The following is a 19941-nucleotide window of genomic DNA, read 5'->3' as shown; positions in this document are numbered from 1 at the left end:
TTGGAAAGGCGTCACAGATTGAAAAGAGTCAGCATGCTTTGGATCACCATTCTGTCTTTGTCTAACAATGCAGAGTGGGGATCCCTTCTCGACAGTAGTTCTCTATGCTGTTTCCCCACTCGAAGGGAGGGCGTCTCTCCCACTACGCGTCATTAGAAGAAGACAGAATGGTGATCGTACGGAGGCTGTCTCTTTCTATTCTGTGACGCGCTCTAACTGCGGGAGACGTAGGACCGCGCGGCTATACAGGGTGTAACAAAAGTCTGGAAACGGTCGAATATTTCATAAACTATGCATTTTAGAAAGAAATGTTTCAGACAAAAGTTGTAGGATTTCAAGTAGCGCATTACATAGCAACATCAGTATGACCTTGAAGAGTGTTGTCAAGGTCATGTGAAGGTCAACTTTGTTTTCTTAAATGGAGCCGCCTATAAAATGTTGCATATTTGGATTCTACGGGAAAAAACGAGTAAATTTTATCTGAAACATTTGTTTGAAAAATGCTTCTATCAAAAGTTATACGCGTTTAAACCTTAAAGTAGAATGCATTGCAAGTAATGATAAATTAATTAAAAGACTTTATCGTTTTGTTCTTTTACTTTATTAAATGTTCGAACTGGTGTCCATTAACATCTAAACACTTATTAAGTCTTCTTACGAAACTTTGCTCTAAGTAACATTTCTGGGGTCACGCTAACGCAAGCTTCACGTATTCTTCGTTCGAGTCATGATTTTTGAACTTGATAAGCAGCATGAAAACCAGCTCAAAACTAACTAAATGCATAAATTTGTATTTACATTTTCTGATGTGTAAGTTTATGTTTCTTTCAGTTAACATCGAGTACGTACTCCAAGGCCATTAGCTAGCATGACCCCTGAAATGTTACTTAGAGCAAAGTTTCGTAAGAAGACTTAATAAGTGTTTAGATGTTAATGGACACCAGTTCGAACATTTAATAAAGTAAAAGAACAAAACGATAAAGTGATGGATGCCCTGATTGGTCTAGTTTCTAGTGGGATCGAAAATGGCGGAATTGAGGTTTATCAATTAAGGGACTCTATCTAAAATACATCTTTGTAGTGTAAGGGCGCAGTCCCATGGTGCGGAACGTGCGCAATGCGGAATTGGCGGAATGAAGTCCGTCCAATCACAGACGTTCCGCCAACTGTACTCCGCTGAAATGTATTTTCCTATGTCCCATGCAGCAGAACTTGCGGAAGCGCAATTGGCCTCCGCCAATCACATGATGTTTTCCGTAGATTCTTCTGTTGTGTCTATCGGAATAACGTATATTATTGGCGCGCACAAATTACGCTTCCGCGTTTTCCGCTGCATGGGACATAGGAAAATAAACTTCAGCGGATCGGAATTACTACGAGTCTATGCACGTAGGCAAAACGATGAATTCTGAAGAATTGTTTGTTGTTATTTGTGAGCTACTAAAAACAGTAAAACAAAGTTGGTGTGTATTTAAAAAACAGGAGATACGTCGCAAAATTGTAAAACTGTATTTTTTATACAGAATTGCAAGAAAAAATGAAAATATACGGAATCAACGGAAGTATTGGGTACGAAGCATATTTAGTGCCGAAAGAAGATTGCTACAAGGAGCAAGCGATAATCTTGTAAAAGAAATGTTGGTCGAAGACATAGAAAAATATATAGATAATAATTTTAGAATGCCATCACAATTATTTAAAACGTTATTAACATTCGTCCAACCAATCATCATTAAAAAATATGTTGTTCGAGAATCTATTTCGCCTGAAATGCGGCTCCTGATTACACTGATAATACAATCTAGAACATTATACTCGAGACTTGTGAAGCCATTTACTGACAATACTATTTACCATATATTTTTTGCAAAGACAAATTAAAAATCATTTTGCAACGCCTTTTCCCACTGGTAACTTAACGCACCAGTACCTTGAAAGTATGTCGAATATGCCTCTCTGATTGCAATAGCATTACTTCGACCTCCACGAAATGTCATATTGCTAACTCCACGACAGACGTAACGTAATTCCGCGATAAAATGAAAATGTGCGGAAAGAAATCGGCGGAACGAACGTAACAATGATCGAACCAATCACGAGAGCGTTCCTCCAATTCCGCATTGCGCACGTTCCGCACCATGGAACTGCGCCCTTTACTCGAGGTTCTTTAGCCAAGAACAATCTCTAGCATCGTGGACACGAGGCTTTAGGGATTTCCTTCGCTCGCCATTTTACGATTGGTCATCCTGTATTCTCTTTCCTTCGTGACGAACTGACGAATTTGAAATTTGGGATTTAACGTCTCTCTGCGTGGAGAGCTCGGTTTCCTTGTGGGGTTTGTGGATATTTACGCGATAAACATTTGCTTATTGTGTTTCTAATTCCTAGGTGCTTGCGGAGAAGTTGTGTTAAAAGTAAGTACAAACGGTTTTCTGGCAAAAAGAAATTAATATGCTTCAAAATAATAAGAATTGGATATCGAAGAATCACGAGCTGTACGATGGTGTGCTCCTTTCTTATAACGAAAATTTACTAAAAATTGCAGACTTCTATTTTAGGAAAGACAATAAATTTTCCATAATTGTTGGATAAACATATGCCAAATGATCGAGCATAATTAAATATTAGATAACGATGTGTATAGTAATAGTATCAGTACTGCCAGGCTCTTATATGCTTTTGCTAACTTTGGAGTCCTAACTAATTTTAGAGTATAATGCTCATTATTGCAGATGTGCGATGATACTGTTCGTGTTGCTTTGCGTATCCGTCCACTAGTTGAAAGTGAGATTGAGAAAGGATGTCAGATGTGTTTGGACAAGATTTCTGGAGAACCGCAAGTCCGTATACACAATAGCGACAAGGCCTTCACCTACAATTATGTTTTTTCCCCTGACATTGGGCAAGAAGATTTCTATGACACGGCAGTAAAACAACTAGTACATAATATTTTCCAAGGTTAATATGCTTCGTATTTCCTCGTGTTGAAATAATGTCAGAATAAATAGGCACGAATGGATTAAAATAATATTGCCTGTTATTTTAGTCCGATGTATCATGCGCGCAATGAATTTGCGGATAATTAAAAGCAAGTAATTTTTTTCTTAGGATATAATGTTACAATATTGGCGTACGGACAGACTGGAAGTGGCAAGACACACTCTATGGGTACCAATTATGTGGGAGAGGGAGAGAAGGGTGTTATTCCAAGAGTCATACAAGATATATTTGACACGATTGAATCTAAAGCAGACTGGAACTTCAAAGTTGCAGCCTCGTTCATGGAATTGTATCAGGAACAACTGTACGATCTCCTGTCCGACAAACAACGGAGCCAATCCACTGTGGAGATCAGGGAAGATGGGAAAAGTATAAAAATCGTTGGCATCACCGAGAAGGAAGTTACGAATGCTGACGAAACACTGGAATGCCTGAGCCAGGGCTCCATGGGCCGCGTAACCGGAGCGACTGCGATGAACGCGCACAGCAGCCGCAGCCACGCGATATTCACGATATGTATACGCCAGCAGAAGAAAAATGATCCGTGAGTGATGATCGATTTCTTATCTCTGCGATTACTTCTCTTCCGTATCGCTCAATTCTGTGGAAATAACACAAGACAGACTGAATAATGTATCTGATTTATGCAGGAGTACAGCAACGGTGGCAAAGTTCCATCTAGTTGATCTGGCCGGATCGGAACGCAGCAAGAAGACGCAAGCTACCGGAGAGCGATTTAAGGAAGGCGTGAATATAAATAAGGGATTGCTGGCTCTGGGTAACGTGATCTCGCAGCTTGGCGATGGCGCCGCTGGGGCTTACATCGGATACAGGGACAGTAAGCTGACGAGGCTGCTGCAGGATTCCTTGGGTGGAAATTCGATGACTCTGATGATTGCCTGTGTCAGTCCAGCCGGTTGGTACTCGCATATACGTATATGAAAATGTGCTATCCGATAGCTTTATTACGAGATTTCATCTCTTCGTAGATTACAATCTTGACGAGACCCTTAGCACCCTGAGATACGCAGACCGCGCTCGCAAGATAAAGAATAAGCCGATCGTGAATCAAGACCCGAAGGTGGCCGAGATCAATCGGCTGAACAAATTGGTGCAGGAGCTGCGTCTGGCCCTCATGAACCAGGAGCTCGGCACGATGCCGTCCAAGGAGCACGAGGTACTCGAGGAGAAGTACAGCGTGCTACAGACGAAATTGCGGGACATGACGGAGAAGCTGAATTCAAACTTGGTAGAGATCGTTATTATGCACGAGCGAGCGGAGATGGCCGAGCAGGCACGCGAGAGGATCAGGTCCGCCATGGCGCTGTTACTCGACGAATTTAAGCAGGTGCTGGAGGATTTCACCGAGGCTTGCGCCGAGATCGGAGATGACAAGTGTAATAAATTGAAAATGATATACGAAAAGATGTTAGGTAAGCTTTTACCCTCTCTTCCGCGCGCGTGTAAATATTTTGAACGTTTTCCGCTCTGACGCTTATTTTGTAACGCAGATATCCAAAAGGACGAGAGGAAGGCGTGCGAGGAGCTTTTACGTCACGACATATCCAATTCCAAAGACAACGATCCGAAAAATCCTGTCGCGGACGACGATACGGACGTACTCGTACAGGAACTGAATAATGTCGAGGACGGTCTGGACTACTTCGACAAGAAGGAGGAGGAGCACACGTTACGGCAAGCGGAACGGAATAACGAGGTTCAAAATATTAACAAGGAGCTGGCGCTTAAGGAGTGTCTCATGTCCGAGTACGTGAAGAGCATCACGGAGAGCCAGAGAAGCGTGGTGGAGATGGAACAAGAAATCAAGAGGCTGCACGCAGAGAAGGAGGAACATTTGCAAGCGGTATACTCGCACAACGTCAGTTCGAAGTAAGTGATTGAAATATGCTGATCGGCTGTCACGTGTTAATGCCTGATCGTCGAATGTCCTTCCCGCAGACTGGCCGAGGTGCGACGTAAAAAGGTGCAAGAATTGGAAAAGAAAATCGCGGAATTAACGCGCAAATGCCTGGAGCAGACTAAAGTGATCAAGGGGAAGGAGAAGCAGGATCAAAAGATTAAAACCCTCGCGAGTGAGATACAATCGTTGAAGGAAACGCGCGTCAAGCTTATCAAACAGATGCGCAGCGACGCGAACAATTTCACGAAGTGGAAGCAGTCGAAGGAAAAGGAGATCAATCGATTGAGAATGCAGGACCGTAAGCGCGATTTTGAAATGGTACGGATGAAGATACAGCATAACAAGCAGCAGAACGTTTTCAAGAGGAAAATGGAGGAAGCGTTCGCTGTGAACAAACGGTTAAAGGTACGTCTTAATATTTGCTTTCGCCTCCGCTTTCGCAGAAGCTGCCGATGATGGGATCTCCTTCGCGACTGTGCTTGCTATTTGAATTTCTTCTACACGCACCTACGCTATTACGGGTGTTAATCTGGATTATTTGTGTGCAGGGTGCGTTAGAGATGCAGAAGAAAGCGCAGCAGCGGCAAGAGAGAAAGGCCAACGACAAGGAGCAGATTAAAACGTGGGTGGCTCAGGAGTTGGAAGTGTTAATGGCAACTATAGAAGCAGATCATTCCCTCGAGAGACTGATGCAGGATAGAGCCTGCTTGGTACATCAGTTGGAGCAACTTAAAGAACATGGGCCAAATGAAGAGGAGCTCGCGACTATCAACGAATTCTTGGAGCTGCGTAACGCACAAATAGCAGATCTGCAACAAAAAATTCTGGAATCGGATCAGGGTAAGTATATCTAAGATCATTTACAATTGTACATTTGATATGTTAACTGCACTAATAAATTTGTTTTTAGAGAATAGAGCGAATACCAGATGGAATGTAATTCACTCCGTGGCCGATGCCAGAATGGCGTTTGAAACGGCATTCCGCCTAATCGCACAAGAGAGGAAACAACAGTGTTACAAGTACAATGCGCTTAAAGTTGGTATATTATATAAATTTATACATACTACGTAAACTTCCTAATTAATTACTAAGCAACTCAATTTGCATTTAAGGAGAAATATCAGAACTTGGAAATACAATTAGAAGAATGCCAGAAAAAGGAAAAGGAGAACAAAACTTCTTCGCAAAATGTATCTGGTGCGTCTTCCAGCGATGCTGAAATGTCAATAAAATCGAATAAGCAGGTAATTAAATGAAGCAGTTGACACTGAAGAAAAGAAAGTCGAAGACAAATATTTTATGATATTGATAAAGATGTGATATTGTCACTGTTACGTCATTATTGTTATTTTAGGTTTTGACTGAAAAAAACTCGAGTAATGAGAACGTATCACTACCTAAGAAAAGAAAAACGAAAAATGAAACAATTTTTCTTGAGGATGCATACCCAGTGCATGAGGATAGTTTAACGATAGAAGATGATATTGATAAAGACCCCGATTGGAAGAAAACACCGCTCTACAATCGCATACAAAAGTTGCAGGTAATGATGCTAATGTCTTGATTGTATAATCTTTTTCATAAATACGTTATATGTCGAAAAGTTGTGGTCTTTATTTTATTTAAATAATTGTCTTTTCGTATAGAACAAATCGAAACTCTCAGTACAACGATTAACTTTTAAAATCGAACCCAACGAGATAAAATGTGCCTGTAAAACGAAGTGCGCTACGCGAATGTGTTCATGTCGTAAGAACGGTATCACTTGTAACAATTGCAACTGTAATCCGGAACAGTGTCAAAATAAGGATAAGGAGAACGTAAGTTATCACGAATCACATCACATTAATGCACGATACGTGTTAAATGTTCTAATTTCCTTTCCAGTTGCGTACTGCATTATTTACGGACACCTTGGATAATAGAACTGCAAGTGATTAGAAAAGAAAAGGATTCGTCTCTTTCTATCATCCTCGTGGGAGAATTGTTACTTGTCAATGAATTTGTGATTGTACATTTGTTTATCGATATCATGCTCACGATTGAAATGTTGTATATAATTATAGCATCATCGACTTTCATACTTTTATATAAATGACATCTGTTGACTTTGGATTAATTATTTCGAAAAAAAAACAATTCTCATGTTTTTTATGCGGTATGATATTTATACACTTAAACGCCATGCACAAACGTTAAAGTCTCCTCTTCACGTTTTGCGTGTTACTTGGCAATAGAAGAATAAGCTTGTTTTAACTTTGCACTTACGGTTTTGACATGAAAATAAAATATCTCTTATCTACTGCTGGAAATAAGTCCAAGTTTAATTCCTGAATAATTACCGAATGCTAGTGTCATTTTTACTTAAAAATAGTTAGGGCTCGTAGTGGAATATTAATTCCACTTCTTTGCTCGGAATATTAATAAAAGAATCTAATTGATTTTAAGAAAATCCACTTTGAGCCTTTATCGTCTTTCATTAAAAATTGGACTAGTACGATCGAAAAGAAACGTTATTTATCCGTTCTGCCATGGCGAATGTTCTCCAAATAAAAAAAGCTAATCATGAATACTCTTTTATTTTTTGTACACTTCCAGTGTTAAAGTATAAAACACTGTTCGTGGTATCTAAAGGAAGTAGGTGCGTGGCTTTCGTACACTGAACAGTGGCATGCGATTTCTATGATGAATGCGTTTAGGCAACGGGAACTTGATCTTGGAATCGTGAAACTGTTTCACTTGAGGCCTACGGCAATTCACAGCCTTCACAATCTCAACCTTGATTATTTGTATCGAGTGAGCCCGCGCGCGATGACGGGCACCCATGTCCCTGTAGCACTGCGTTACAGCGCCGCTCACTGAGAGATCCCGATATTCCCTGTACATATTATGCGTTCCGGATCGGGAATCGTATCTCAGCCAGATACCAAAATTCTTGATCTTCATCGGAGTCTTCTCTGGAATCTGAAATCGTGATACTTTAATTATTAAACACGCGTAAATGATAAAGTTACGCTGTTTACGTCAAGAGATATAGCATGCACACCTGTTTGAGTGACACAATCTCTCCAGTGGACTTTTTAAACTTTTTCAACTGACGCAAGAAGTACCAAAACCTGGACTTGGCCACAATAGCGTCAGGCGCAAATATCCTCATTTTATACAAAGGTGTGGTTTTCTCCTTCTCGGTAGGGAGCTTGCGCCCTACTACCTCGTATTCCTTCAACTAGAAAGAAAAAGGAAATGCTACGATCATCATCAGGTTCATTATAGCTAGGCAGTTGTGCGAACATGTGTTAGCAAGCATGTTTCTAGGTTATGCAGCGCCAACGTTTCAAATCAAGCTTTTATTAATTATTTTCATCAAGTCCTGCTCGAATATCCAATGTTCTGGACAAGAGAGAAAGCCGCGATGTGAATCGTAGTTAAATTGTGCATAAAATTTACAAAAAGTACTCACGTCTCCCTTGGCCTTCATCGTGCCGCGCAGTAGCAACGGATTCTCTGAAGAAAGAGAGGTTAACTTTCAGCGCCACTGGCGGCGAGGAATCGGACCTAGAGCAAATCCTCTTCCGTGCAAAAAGTGCACTTCTAGTTACTTTTATCCATGCCTCGCGCGTGCGCGGTGAAATTCATCTCGCACGTCAAAGATGCCGTTCCGATCGTGATATAAAAGAAGATCAGAATCGACTTGACAGGCAGTGACACAAGCGAGGGCAGATCGGCGCGGTCGAGTGTCCTTGCGAGGTCAGCTGTTTCGGGCGCGTTTGGCGACTTCTCCGGGGCGGCTGGCCACGGCGGGACCGGTCCGGCTGCTCGTGGAGGTGAATCGACTGCCCGCACGTGAATTACAAGTCGATCGACATGCATCGATGGAAGGCACAGGCACAGCTCGTTCGGCAGCCGCTGCGGTGCTGTTAATAGCTCCGTTCACGTGGTAAATTCGAGTACTTGGCGCGTCGCGTCGAGACGCACGTAGACACAAGTGATCATCTTGCTGTCAGCTCATCCCTTCTCATCATCGACCTAACGTCATGGACGGTGCTTGCCTCCGCCAGCTTGTCACGGCGCCCATCAAAAACTTTCTGCAACTGCAACGCATCCGAGAGTAAGGACTCGAGAGGCTTCTCCAGACGCTCCATTAATTCGCGATCAATAATCTAGGGAATGGCATGGTTCGTTTTTGAAAAACCGATGCTGGAAAACCCTCGCCGCACACGTGTGCAAACCGATTCGGAGCGTGACGCGATTTAAGTCGTAGCTTGCGAGACAGTAGAATTTGTCCCTTATTGCAGTTATTATCCCTTATTGCAGTTCTTACAGTTGTATCTCAGATGATTTTCTTTCCCTTCCTCCGATTATTCAACTCGATATTCTCATTGTAGTTTGGCGTTTATGCATCATTGGAGTACGTGGGCGTTTGGCATGTTAGCATCGTTTCATGTGCATGCATGAATTAATATGAATGCGTTACTTAACAGCTGATTGCCGCATTTCATACATCAGTTCTGCTTTTTATTTTACAAGAGGACTTCGCGTGACTCGTAATTAACGGTGCAAATTTAGCTGTGAATGCAATATGTTATTAACTAGCTCCTCTGATTAATGTCTGTACTTCATGCATAAACAATAGTTGATGAATGTACGCTGTAACGTATCATTATGTATGTTTCACTGTTGCTCCAGTAATGAAAGGTTCAATTCTTCACGTCGGATATGTATACAAATAGTTATGACACAAACTATTGGGTTGGCCAAAAAGTAATTGCGTTTTTTTCCAATAGATGGACATACATGTCTTGAAACGTAACTAACTTCATTCTAAACCGCAAATTCATTATGTAGGTTAACAACTCACAGTTCAAGCTTCTTTTACAAAAAGAAAGTACACGATTTCGTTAACAATTGTTTCTTTGCCGTCGATTTCAAAATGGAAAATCAAAAAGAACATTTTCCTCATATTTTGTTTTATTACTTCCGAAAAGGGAAAAACGCTGTGCAAGCTCGTAAAAAGTTATGTCATGTATATGGCGAAGATGCTTTAAAACTGCGGCAGTGTCAAAATTGGGTTACTAAATTTCGATCTGGAGATTTTAATGTGAAAGATGCACCACGCTCAGGAAGAAGGCCAATCGAAATTGATGATGACAAAATAAAGGCACCGATCGATTCCAATCGGCGTTTAACGACACGAGAGATTGCTGAGAATCTTAACGTATCGAAATCGAGTGTTGAAAACCATTTAAAACGACTTAGATACATCATTAGTAAGCTCGATATTTGGGTACCACATGAACTCAAAGAAATTCATCTCACTGAGCGTGTTGACATCTGCGATTCTCTTTTGAAACGTGAGGAAAATGATTCACTTTTGAAACGTATGATAACAGGCGACGAAAAATCGATCGTCTACAACATCAAACGAAAAAGACCGTGGAGCAAGCGTGATGAACCTGCTGAAAGCACTTGAAAAGCAGATATTCACCAAAGAAAGATTATGCTGTCAGTCTGGTGGGACTTTAAAGGTATTGTGTATTTTGAGCTGCTTGCAAGGAATCAAACCATTAATTCAGACGTATACTGTCGTCACCCGGATAAATTAAATGATGCCATCAAACAGAAACGTCGAGAATTGGTGAATCGCAAAGGTGTTGCGTTTCACCATGATAACGCTAGACCACGTACAAGTTTGGTCACTCGTGAAAAATTGTTGCAGCTTGGATGGGATTGTGTTACCACATCCATTATATTCGCCAGACCTGGCACCATCAGATTACCATTCGTTTCGTTCTTTGCAAAACGCCTTGAATGGTAAAACCTTGACTGCTGACGAGGATATGAAATCGTTGTTGGAATTGTTTTTTGCTGAAAAAGATAAGAACTTTTTTGAGCGCGGAATCATGAAGTTGCCTGAAAAATGGCAAAAAATAGTCAAACAAAATGGACAATATATTGTTTAATAAAGTTTTTGTTTCCCATGAAAAATTCGCCTTTTATTTATATAAAAAAAACGCAATTACTTTTTGGCCAACCCAATATATGGCGAAGATGCTTTAAAACTGCGGCAGTGTCAAAATTGGGTTACTAAATTTCGATCTGGAGATTTTAATGTGAAAGATGCACCACGCTCAGGAAGAAGGCCAATCGAAATTGATGATGACAAAATAAAGGCACCGATCGATTCCAATCGGCGTTTAACGACACGAGAGATTGCTGAGAATCTTAACGTATCGAAATCGAGTGTTGAAAACCATTTAAAACGACTTAGATACATCATTAGTAAGCTCGATATTTGGGTACCACATGAGCTCAAAGAAATTCATCTCACTGAGCGTATTGACATCTGCGATTTTCTTTTGAAACGTGAGGAAAATGATTCACTTTTGAAACGTATGATAACAGGCGACGAAAAATCGATCGTCTACAACATCAAACGAAAAAGACCGTGGAGCAAGCGTGATGAACCTGCTGAAAGCACTTGAAAAGCAGATATTCACCAAAGAAAGATTATGTTGTCAGTCTGGTGGGACTTTAAAGGTATTGTGTATTTTGAGCTGCTTGCAAGGAATCAAACCATTAATTCAGACGTATACTGTCGTCACCCGGATAAATTAAATGATGCCATCAAACAGAAACGTCGAGAATTGGTGAATCGCAAAGGTGTTGCGTTTCACCATGATAACGCTAGACCACGTACAAGTTTGGTCACTCGTGAAAAATTGTTGCAGCTTGGATGGGACGTGTTACCACATCCACCATATTCGCCAGACCTGGCACCATCAGATTACCATTCGTTTCGTTCTTTGCAAAACGCCTTGAATGGTAAAACCTTGACTGCTGACGAGGATATGAAATCGTTGTTGGAATTGTTTTTTGCTGAAAAAGATAAGAACTTTTTTGAGCGCGGAATCATGAAGTTGCCTGAAAAATGGCAAAAAATAGTCAAACAAAATGGACAATATATTGTTTAATAAAGTTTTTGTTTCCCATGAAAAATTCGCCTTTTATTTATATAAAAAAAACGCAATTACTTTTTGGCCAACCCAATATATGGCGAAGATGCTTTAAAACTGCGGCAGTGTCAAAATTCGTTTACTAAATTTCGATCTGCAGATTTTAATGTGAAAGATGCACCACGCTCAGGAAGAAGGCCAATCGAAATTGATGATGGCAAAATAAAGGCACCGATCGATTCCAATCGGCGTTTAACGACACGAGAGATTGCTGAGAATCTTAACGTATCGAAATCGAGTGTTGAAAACCATTTAAACGACTTGGATACATTAGTAAGCTCGATATTTGGGTACCACATGAACTCAAAGAAATTCATCTCACTGAGCGTATTGACATCTGCGATTCTCTTTTGAAACGTGAGGAAAATGATTCACTTTTGAAACGTATGATAACAGGCGACGAAAAATCGATCGTCTACAACATCAAACGAAAAAGACCGTGGAGCAAGCGTAATGAACCTGCTGAAAGCACTTGAAAAGCAGATATTCACCAAAGAAAGATTATGTTGTCAGTCTGGTGGGACTTTAAAGGTATTGTGTATTTTGAGCTGCTTGCAAGGAATCAAACCATTAATTCAGACGTATACTGTCGTCAACTGGATAAATTAAATGATGCCATCAAACAGAAACGTCGAGAATTGGTGAATCGCAAAGGTGTTGCGTTTCACCATGATAACGCTAGACCACGTACAAGTTTGGTCACTCGTGAAAAATTGTTGCAGCTTGGATGGGACGTGTTACCACATCCACCATATTCGCCAGACCTGGCACCATCAGATTACCATTCGTTTCGTTCTTTGCAAAACGCCTTGAATGGTAAAACCTTGACTGCTGACGAGGATATGAAATCGTTGTTGGAATTGTTTTTTGCTGAAAAAGATAAGAACTTTTTTGAGCGCGGAATCATGAAGTTGCCTGAAAAATGGCAAAAAATAGTCAAACAAAATGGACAATATATTGTTTAAGAAAGTTTTTGTTTCCCATGAAAAATTCGCCTTTTATTTATATAAAAAAAACGCAATTACTTTTTGGCCAACCCAATATATGGCGAAGATGCTTTAAAACTGCGGCAGTGTCAAAATTCGTTTACTAAATTTCGATCTGGAGATTTTAATGTGAAAGATGCACCACGCTCAGGAAGGCCAATCGAAATTGATGATGACAAAATAAAGGCACTGATCGATTCGAATCGGCGTTTAACGACGCGAGAGATTGCTGAGAATCTTAACGTATCGAAATCGAGTGTTGAAAACCATTTAAAACGACTTGGATACATTAGTAAGCTCGATATTTGGGTACCACATGAGCTCAAAGAAATTCATCTCACTGAGCGTATTGACATCTGCGATTCTCTTTTGAAACGTGAGGAAAATGATTCACTTTTGAAACGTATGATAACAGGCGACGAAAAATCGATCGTCTACAACATCAAACGAAAAAGACCGTGGAGCAAGCGTAATGAACCTGCTGAAAGCACTTGAAAAGCAGATATTCACCAAAGAAAGATTATGCTGTCAGTCTGGTGGGACTTTAAAGGTATTCTGTATTTTGAGCTGCTTGCAAGGAATCAAACCATTATTTCAGACGTATACTGTCGTCACCCGGATAAATTAAATGATGCCATCAAACAGAAACGTCGAGAATTGGTGAATCGCAAAGGTGTTGCGTTTCACCATGATAACGCTAGACCACGTACAAGTTTGGTCACTCGTGAAAATTGTTGCAGCTTGGATGGGATTGTGTTACCACATCCATTATATTCGCCAGACCTGGCACCATCAGATTACCATTCGTTTCGTTCTTTGCAAAACGCCTTGAATGGTAAAACCTTGACTGCTGACGAGGATATGAAATCGTTGTTGGAATTGTTTTTTGCTGAAAAAGATAAGAACTTTTTTGAGCGCGGAATCATGAAGTTGCCTGAAAAATGGCAAAAAATAGTCAAACAAAATGGACAATATATTGTTTAATAAAGTTTTTGTTTCCCATGAAAATTCGCCTTTTATTTATATAAAAAAAACGCAATTACTTTTTGCCAACCCAATATATGGCGAAGATGCTTTAAAACTGCGGCAGTGTCAAAATTGGTTTACTAAATTTCGATCTGGGATTTTAATGTGAAAGATGCACCACGCTCAGGAAGGCCAATCGAAATTGATGATGACAAAATAAAGGCACCGATCGATTCCAATCGGCGTTTAACGACACGAGAGATTGCTGAGAATCTTAACGTATCGAAATCGAGTGTTGAAAACCATTTAAAACGACTTAGATACATTAGTAAGCTCGATATTTGGGTACCACATGACTCAAAGAAATTCATCTCACTGAGCGTTTGACATCTGCGATTCTCTTTTGAAACGTGAGGAAAATGATCATTTTGAAACGTATGATAACAGGCGACGAAAAATGGATCGTCTACAACAACGTCAAACGAAAAATGAGCGGTGATGAACCTGCTGAAAGCACTTGAAAAGCAGATATTCACCAAAGAAAGATTATGCTGTCAGTCTGGTGGGACTTTAAGTATTGTGTATTTTGAGCTGCTTGCAAGGAATCAAACCATTAATTCAGACGTATACTGTCGTCAACTGGATAAATTAAACGATGCCATCAAACAGAAACGTCGAGAATTGGTGAATCGCAAAGGTGTTGCGTTTCACCATGATAACCTAGACCACGTACAAGTTTGGTCACTCGTGAAAAATTGTTGCAGCTTGGATGGGACGTGTTACCACATCCACCATATTCGCCAGACCTGGCACCATCAGATTACCATTCGTTTCGTTCTTTGCAAAACGCCTTGAATGGTAAAACCTTGACTGCTGATGAGGATATCAAATCGTTGTTGGAATTGTTTTTTGCTGAAAAAGATAAGAACTTTTTTGAGCGCGGAATCATGAAGTTGCCTGAAAAATGGCAAAAGATAATCAAACAAAATGGACAATATATTGTTTAATAAAGTTTTTGTTTCCCATGAAAAATTCGCCTTTTATTTATATAAAAAAAACGCAATTACTTTTTGGCCAACCCAATATATGGCGAAGATGCTTTAAAACTGCGGCAGTGTCAAAATTGGGTTACTAAATTTCGATCTGGGGATTTTAATGTGAAAGATGCACCACGCTCAGGAAGACCAATCGAATTGATGATGACAAAATAAAGGCACTGCTCGATTCCAATCGGCGTTTAACGACACGAGAGATTGCTGAGAATCTTAACATATCGAAATCGAGTGTTGAAAACCATTTAAAACGACTTGATACATTAGTAAGCTCGATATTTGGGTACACATGAGCTCAAAGAAATTCATCTCACTGAGCGTATTGACATCTGCGATTCTCTTTTGAAACGTGAGGAAAATGATCGATTTTTGAAACGGATGATAACAGGCGACGAAAAATGGATCGTCTGCAACAACGTCAAACGAAAAAGATCGTGGAGCAAGCGTGATGAACCTGCTGAAAGCACTTGAAAAGCAGATATTCACCAAAGAAAGATTATGCTGTCAGTCTGGTGGGACTTTAAGGTATTGTGTATTTTGAGCTGCTTGCAAGGAATCAAACCATTAATTCAGACGTATACTGTCGTCAACTGGATAAATTAAATGATGCCATCAAACAGAAACGTCGAGAATTGGTGAATCGCAAAGGTGTTGTGTTTCACCATGATAACGCTAGACCACGTACAAGTTTGGTCACTCATGAAAAATTGTTGCAGCTTGGATGGGACGTGTTACCACATCCACCATATTCGCCAGACCTGGCACCATCAGATTACCATTCGTTTCGTTCTTTGCAAAACGCCTTGAATGGTAAAACCTTTACTGCTGATGAGGATATCAAATCGTTGTTGGAATTGTTTTTTGCTGAAAAAGATAAGAACTTTTTTGAGCGCGGAATCATGAAGTTGCCTGAAAAATGGCAAAAGATAATCAAACAAAATGGACAATATATTATTTAATAAAGTTTTTGTTTCCCATGAAAAATTCGCCTTTTATTTATATAAAAAAAAACGCAATTACTTTTTGGCCAACCCAATATATGGCGAAGATGCTTTAAAACTGCGGCAGTGTCAAAATTGGGTTACTAAATTTCGATCTGCAGATTTTAATGTGAAAGATGCACCACGCTCAGGAAGGCCAATCGAAATTGATGATGACAAAATAAAGGCACCGATCGATTCCAATCGGCGTTTAACGACACGAGGGATTGCTGAGAATCTTAACATATCGAAATCGAGTGTTGAAAACCATTTAAAACGACTTGGATACATTAGTAAGCTCGATATTTGGGTACGACATGAGCTCAAAGAAATTCATCTCACTGAGCGTATTGACATCTGCGATTCTCTTTTGAAACGTGAGGAAAATGATCGATTTTTGAAACGGATGATAACAGGCGACGAAAAATGGATCGTCTGCAACAACGTCAAACGAAAAAGATCGTGGAGCAAGCGTGATGAACCTGCTGAAAGCACTTGAAAAGCAGATATTCACCAAAAAAAGATTATGCTGTCAGTCTGGTGGAACTTTAAAGGTATTGTGTATTTTGAGCTGCTTGCAAGGAATCAAACCATTAATTCAGACGTATACTGTCGTCAACTGGATAAATTGAATGATGCCATCAAACAGAAACGTCGAGAATTGGTGAATCGCAAAGGTGTTGTGTTTCACCATGATAACGCTAGACCACGTACAAGTTTGGTCACTCATCAAAAATTGTTGCAGCTTGGATGGGACGTGTTACCACATCCACCATATTCGCCAGACCTGGCACCATCAGATTACCATTCGTTTCGTTCTTTGCACAACGCCTTGAATGGTAAAACCTTTACTGCTGATGAGGATATGAAATCATTCTTGGAATTGTTTTTTGCTGAAAAAGATAAGAACTTTTTTGAGCGCGGAATCATGAAGTTGCCTGAAAAATGGCAAAAGATAATCAAACAAAATGGACAATATATTATTTAATAAAGTTTTTGTTTCCCATGAAAAATTCGCCTTTTATTTATATAAAAAAAAACGCAATTACTTTTTGGCCAACCCAATATATGGCGAAGATGCTTTAAAACTGCGGCAGTGTCAAAATTGGGTTACTAAATTTCGATCTGCAGATTTTAATGTGAAAGATGCACCACGCTCAGGAAGGCCAATCGCAATTGATAATGACAAAACAAAGGCACTGATCGATTCGAATCGGCGTTTAACGACACGAGGGATTGCTGAGAATCTTAACATATCGAAATCGAGTGTTGAAAACCATTTAAAACGACTTGGATACATTAGTAAGCTCGTTATTTGGGTAGCACATGAGCTCAAAGAAATTCATCTCACTGAGCGTATTGACATCTGCGATTCTCTTTTGAAACGTGAGGAAAATGATCGATTTTTGAAACGGATGATAACAGGCGACGAAAAATGGATCGTCTGCAACAACGTCAAACGAAAAAGATCGTGGAGCAAGCGTGATGAACCTGCTGAAAGCACTTGAAAAGCAGATATTCACCAAAAAAAGATTATGCTGTCAGTCTGGTGGAACTTTAAAGGTATTGTGTATTTTGAGCTGCTTGCAAGGAATCAAACCATTAATTCAGACGTATACTGTCGTCAACTGGATAAATTGAATGATGCCATCAAACAGAAACGTCGAGAATTGGTGAATCGCAAAGGTGTTGTGTTTCGCCATGATAACGCTAGACCACGTACAAGTTTGGTCACTCATCAAAAATTGTTGCAGCTTGGATGGGACGTGTTACCACATCCACCATATTCGCCAGACCTGGCACCATCAGATTACCATTCGTTTCGTTCTTTGCACAACGCCTTGAATGGTAAAACCTTTACTGCCGATGAGGATATCAAATTGTTCTTGGAATTGTTTTTTGCTGAAAAAGATAAGAACTTTTTTGAGCGCGGAATCATGAAGTTGCCTGAAAAATGGCAAAAGATAATCAAACAAAATGGACAATATATTATTTAATAAAGTTTTTGTTTCCCATGAAAAATTCGCCTTTTATTTATATAAAAAAAAACGCAATTACTTTTTGGCCAACCCAATATATGGCGAAGATGCTTTAAAACTGCGGCAGTGTCAAAATTGGGTTACTAAATTTCGATCTGCAGATTTTAATGTGAAAGATGCACCACGCTCAGGAAGGTCAATCGCAATTGATAATGACAAAACAAAGGCACTGATCGATTCGAATCGGCGTTTAACGACACGAGGGATTGCTGAGAATCTTAACATATCGAAATCGAGTGTTGAAAACCATTTAAAACGACTTGGATACATTAGTAAGCTCGATATTTGGGTACCACATGAGCTCAAAGAAATTCATCTCACTAAGCGTAGTGACATCTGCGATTCTCTTTTGAAACGTGAGGAAAATGATCGATTTTTGAAACGGATGATAACAGGCGACGAAAAATGGATCGTCTACAACAACGTCAAACGAAAAAGATCGTGATGGACCTGCTGAAAGCACTTGAAAAGCAGATATTCACCAAAGAAAGATTATGCTGTCAGTCTGGTGGGACTTTAAAGGTATTGTGTATTTTGAGCTGCTTGCAAGGAATCAAATCATTAATTTAGACGTATACTGTCGTGAACTGGATAAATTAAATGATGCCATCAAACAGAAACGTCGAGAATTGGTGAATCGCAAAGGTGTTGTGTTTCACCATGATAACGCTAGACCACATACAAGTTTGGTCACTCATCAAAAATTGTTGCAGCGTGGATGGGATGTGTTACCACATCCACCATATTCGCCAGACCTGGCACCATCAGATTACCATTTGTTTCGTTCTTTGCAAAACGCCTTGAATGGTAAAACCTTTACTGCTGATGAGGATATGAAATCATTCTTGGAATTGTTTTTTGCTGAAAAAGATAAGAACTTTTTTGAGCGCGGAATCATGAAGTTGCCTGAAAAATGGCAAAAGATAATCAAACAAAATGGACAATATATTGTTTAATAAAGTTTTTGTTTCCCATGAAAAATTCGCCTTTTATTTATATAAAAAAAACGCAATTACTTTTTGGCCAACCCAATATTTAGCAATAAATACGCGATCAGACAAATGACACTCCGTAATTCAGTCGTAAAGATTTCGACTCACTACATTACAATTGTTACGCCGCAAAGTAAGATTGAATTAAATATTCGTACTTGCTCCTTGAAATCTCACGCAATACAAGGGTGAAAGTGCAAAGAGAGCAAGAAAGAGATATTTCAGCGGTATGACGTCCGCATACTTTTATATCGCCGGACTGGGCGAGATAAACGTACGCACGTCGAACCCTTTGCGAACGGAGTGGGGTATAAAGTATCCTCCGCATGCTCGTAAAGCATGTGATATCATCTTCGTGGCCGACCGCCAGTTGGAGGCTTTGTCTCATCGCGAGTTTCGTCGTGGCATTGTCTTCCGGCCGTTCTTTATGGGTCCCGAATCTTCCAGCGTGCGCCAATAGCGCAAGAAATCGAAGGGCGGCCGTATATATCTTTCTTTATTCGCGAGAGCGTCCTGCTCGCCGAGTACGACTCGAGCTAGGTCATCCGCATGCACCACCCTCCACCCCTCGCTCGCTTTTGTCATTTTTGCGTATTCTTACGAGGATTCTTTCTTTTACCTCTACTTATTCCATTATGTATATGTGCTCAAGAAGATTTTGACGCGTCATCTCATTGTGATACATGTAGATGATACGAAGTACCGTCACTTTGCACGTAGGAAGCTAATACTACACTGAGAAAAATGATTTGATTGTATCAACAAGACGTATCTGATAGAATGCATTTTGGTTAAACTAACCAAGAATTTCTAGTTATCACGATAGGACTGGATATTTTATAACTAGAACGTTTGATAGACTGTACTATAAGAATTTGGTTAGTATTTTCCAGTTGGATCTAGAAAACTTCTAGTTATATTACACTAGACATAAGAACAAACGAAGATGCAATCAGAATTCTGGTTAATCGCAGGGCACTCCAGCAGCA

At 40.0% G+C, this 19941-nt stretch overlaps 2 protein-coding genes across 3 annotated transcripts; one reads left to right on the top strand and one right to left on the bottom strand.

The window, feature by feature from the left end:
* Nucleotides 1-2256: 2256 nt before the first annotated feature.
* LOC105286211 (chromosome-associated kinesin KIF4) lies at nt 2257-7236 on the top strand. Of its 2 annotated transcripts, none has more exons than XM_011350986.3 (12): nt 2257-2414; nt 2733-2958; nt 3109-3544; nt 3651-3916; nt 3990-4433; nt 4512-4890; nt 4960-5326; nt 5470-5761; nt 5832-5959; nt 6037-6168; nt 6279-6467; nt 6571-7236. In XM_011350986.3, exons 2-12 carry the CDS (start codon nt 2733-2735, stop codon nt 6844-6846), a joined length of 3135 nt encoding a protein of 1044 aa, XP_011349288.1. In that variant the 5' UTR covers nt 2257-2414; the 3' UTR covers nt 6847-7236. The 2 variants fall into 2 exon arrangements, with proteins under 2 accessions (XP_011349288.1, XP_026830377.1); XM_026974576.1 differs by lacking the exon at nt 2257-2414 and having other exon boundaries at nt 6571-6744; nt 6812-7236.
* A 251-nt stretch (nt 7237-7487) lies between these two features.
* LOC105286212 (60S ribosomal protein L18a) lies at nt 7488-8509 on the bottom strand. Its single transcript, XM_011350989.2, has 3 exons — nt 8385-8509; nt 7971-8150; nt 7488-7888 (listed from the first exon to the last, which is right to left on the bottom strand). Exons 1-3 carry the CDS (start codon nt 8400-8402, stop codon nt 7553-7555), a joined length of 534 nt encoding a protein of 177 aa, XP_011349291.1. The 5' UTR covers nt 8403-8509; the 3' UTR covers nt 7488-7552.
* Nucleotides 8510-19941: the final 11432 nt, after the last annotated feature.

This window comes from Ooceraea biroi, chromosome 13 (genome assembly GCF_003672135.1).
Source record: "Ooceraea biroi isolate clonal line C1 chromosome 13, Obir_v5.4, whole genome shotgun sequence".
Lineage (NCBI taxonomy): Eukaryota > Metazoa > Arthropoda > Insecta > Hymenoptera > Formicidae > Ooceraea > Ooceraea biroi.
This window is presented reverse-complemented; position numbering and strand designations above follow the sequence as displayed.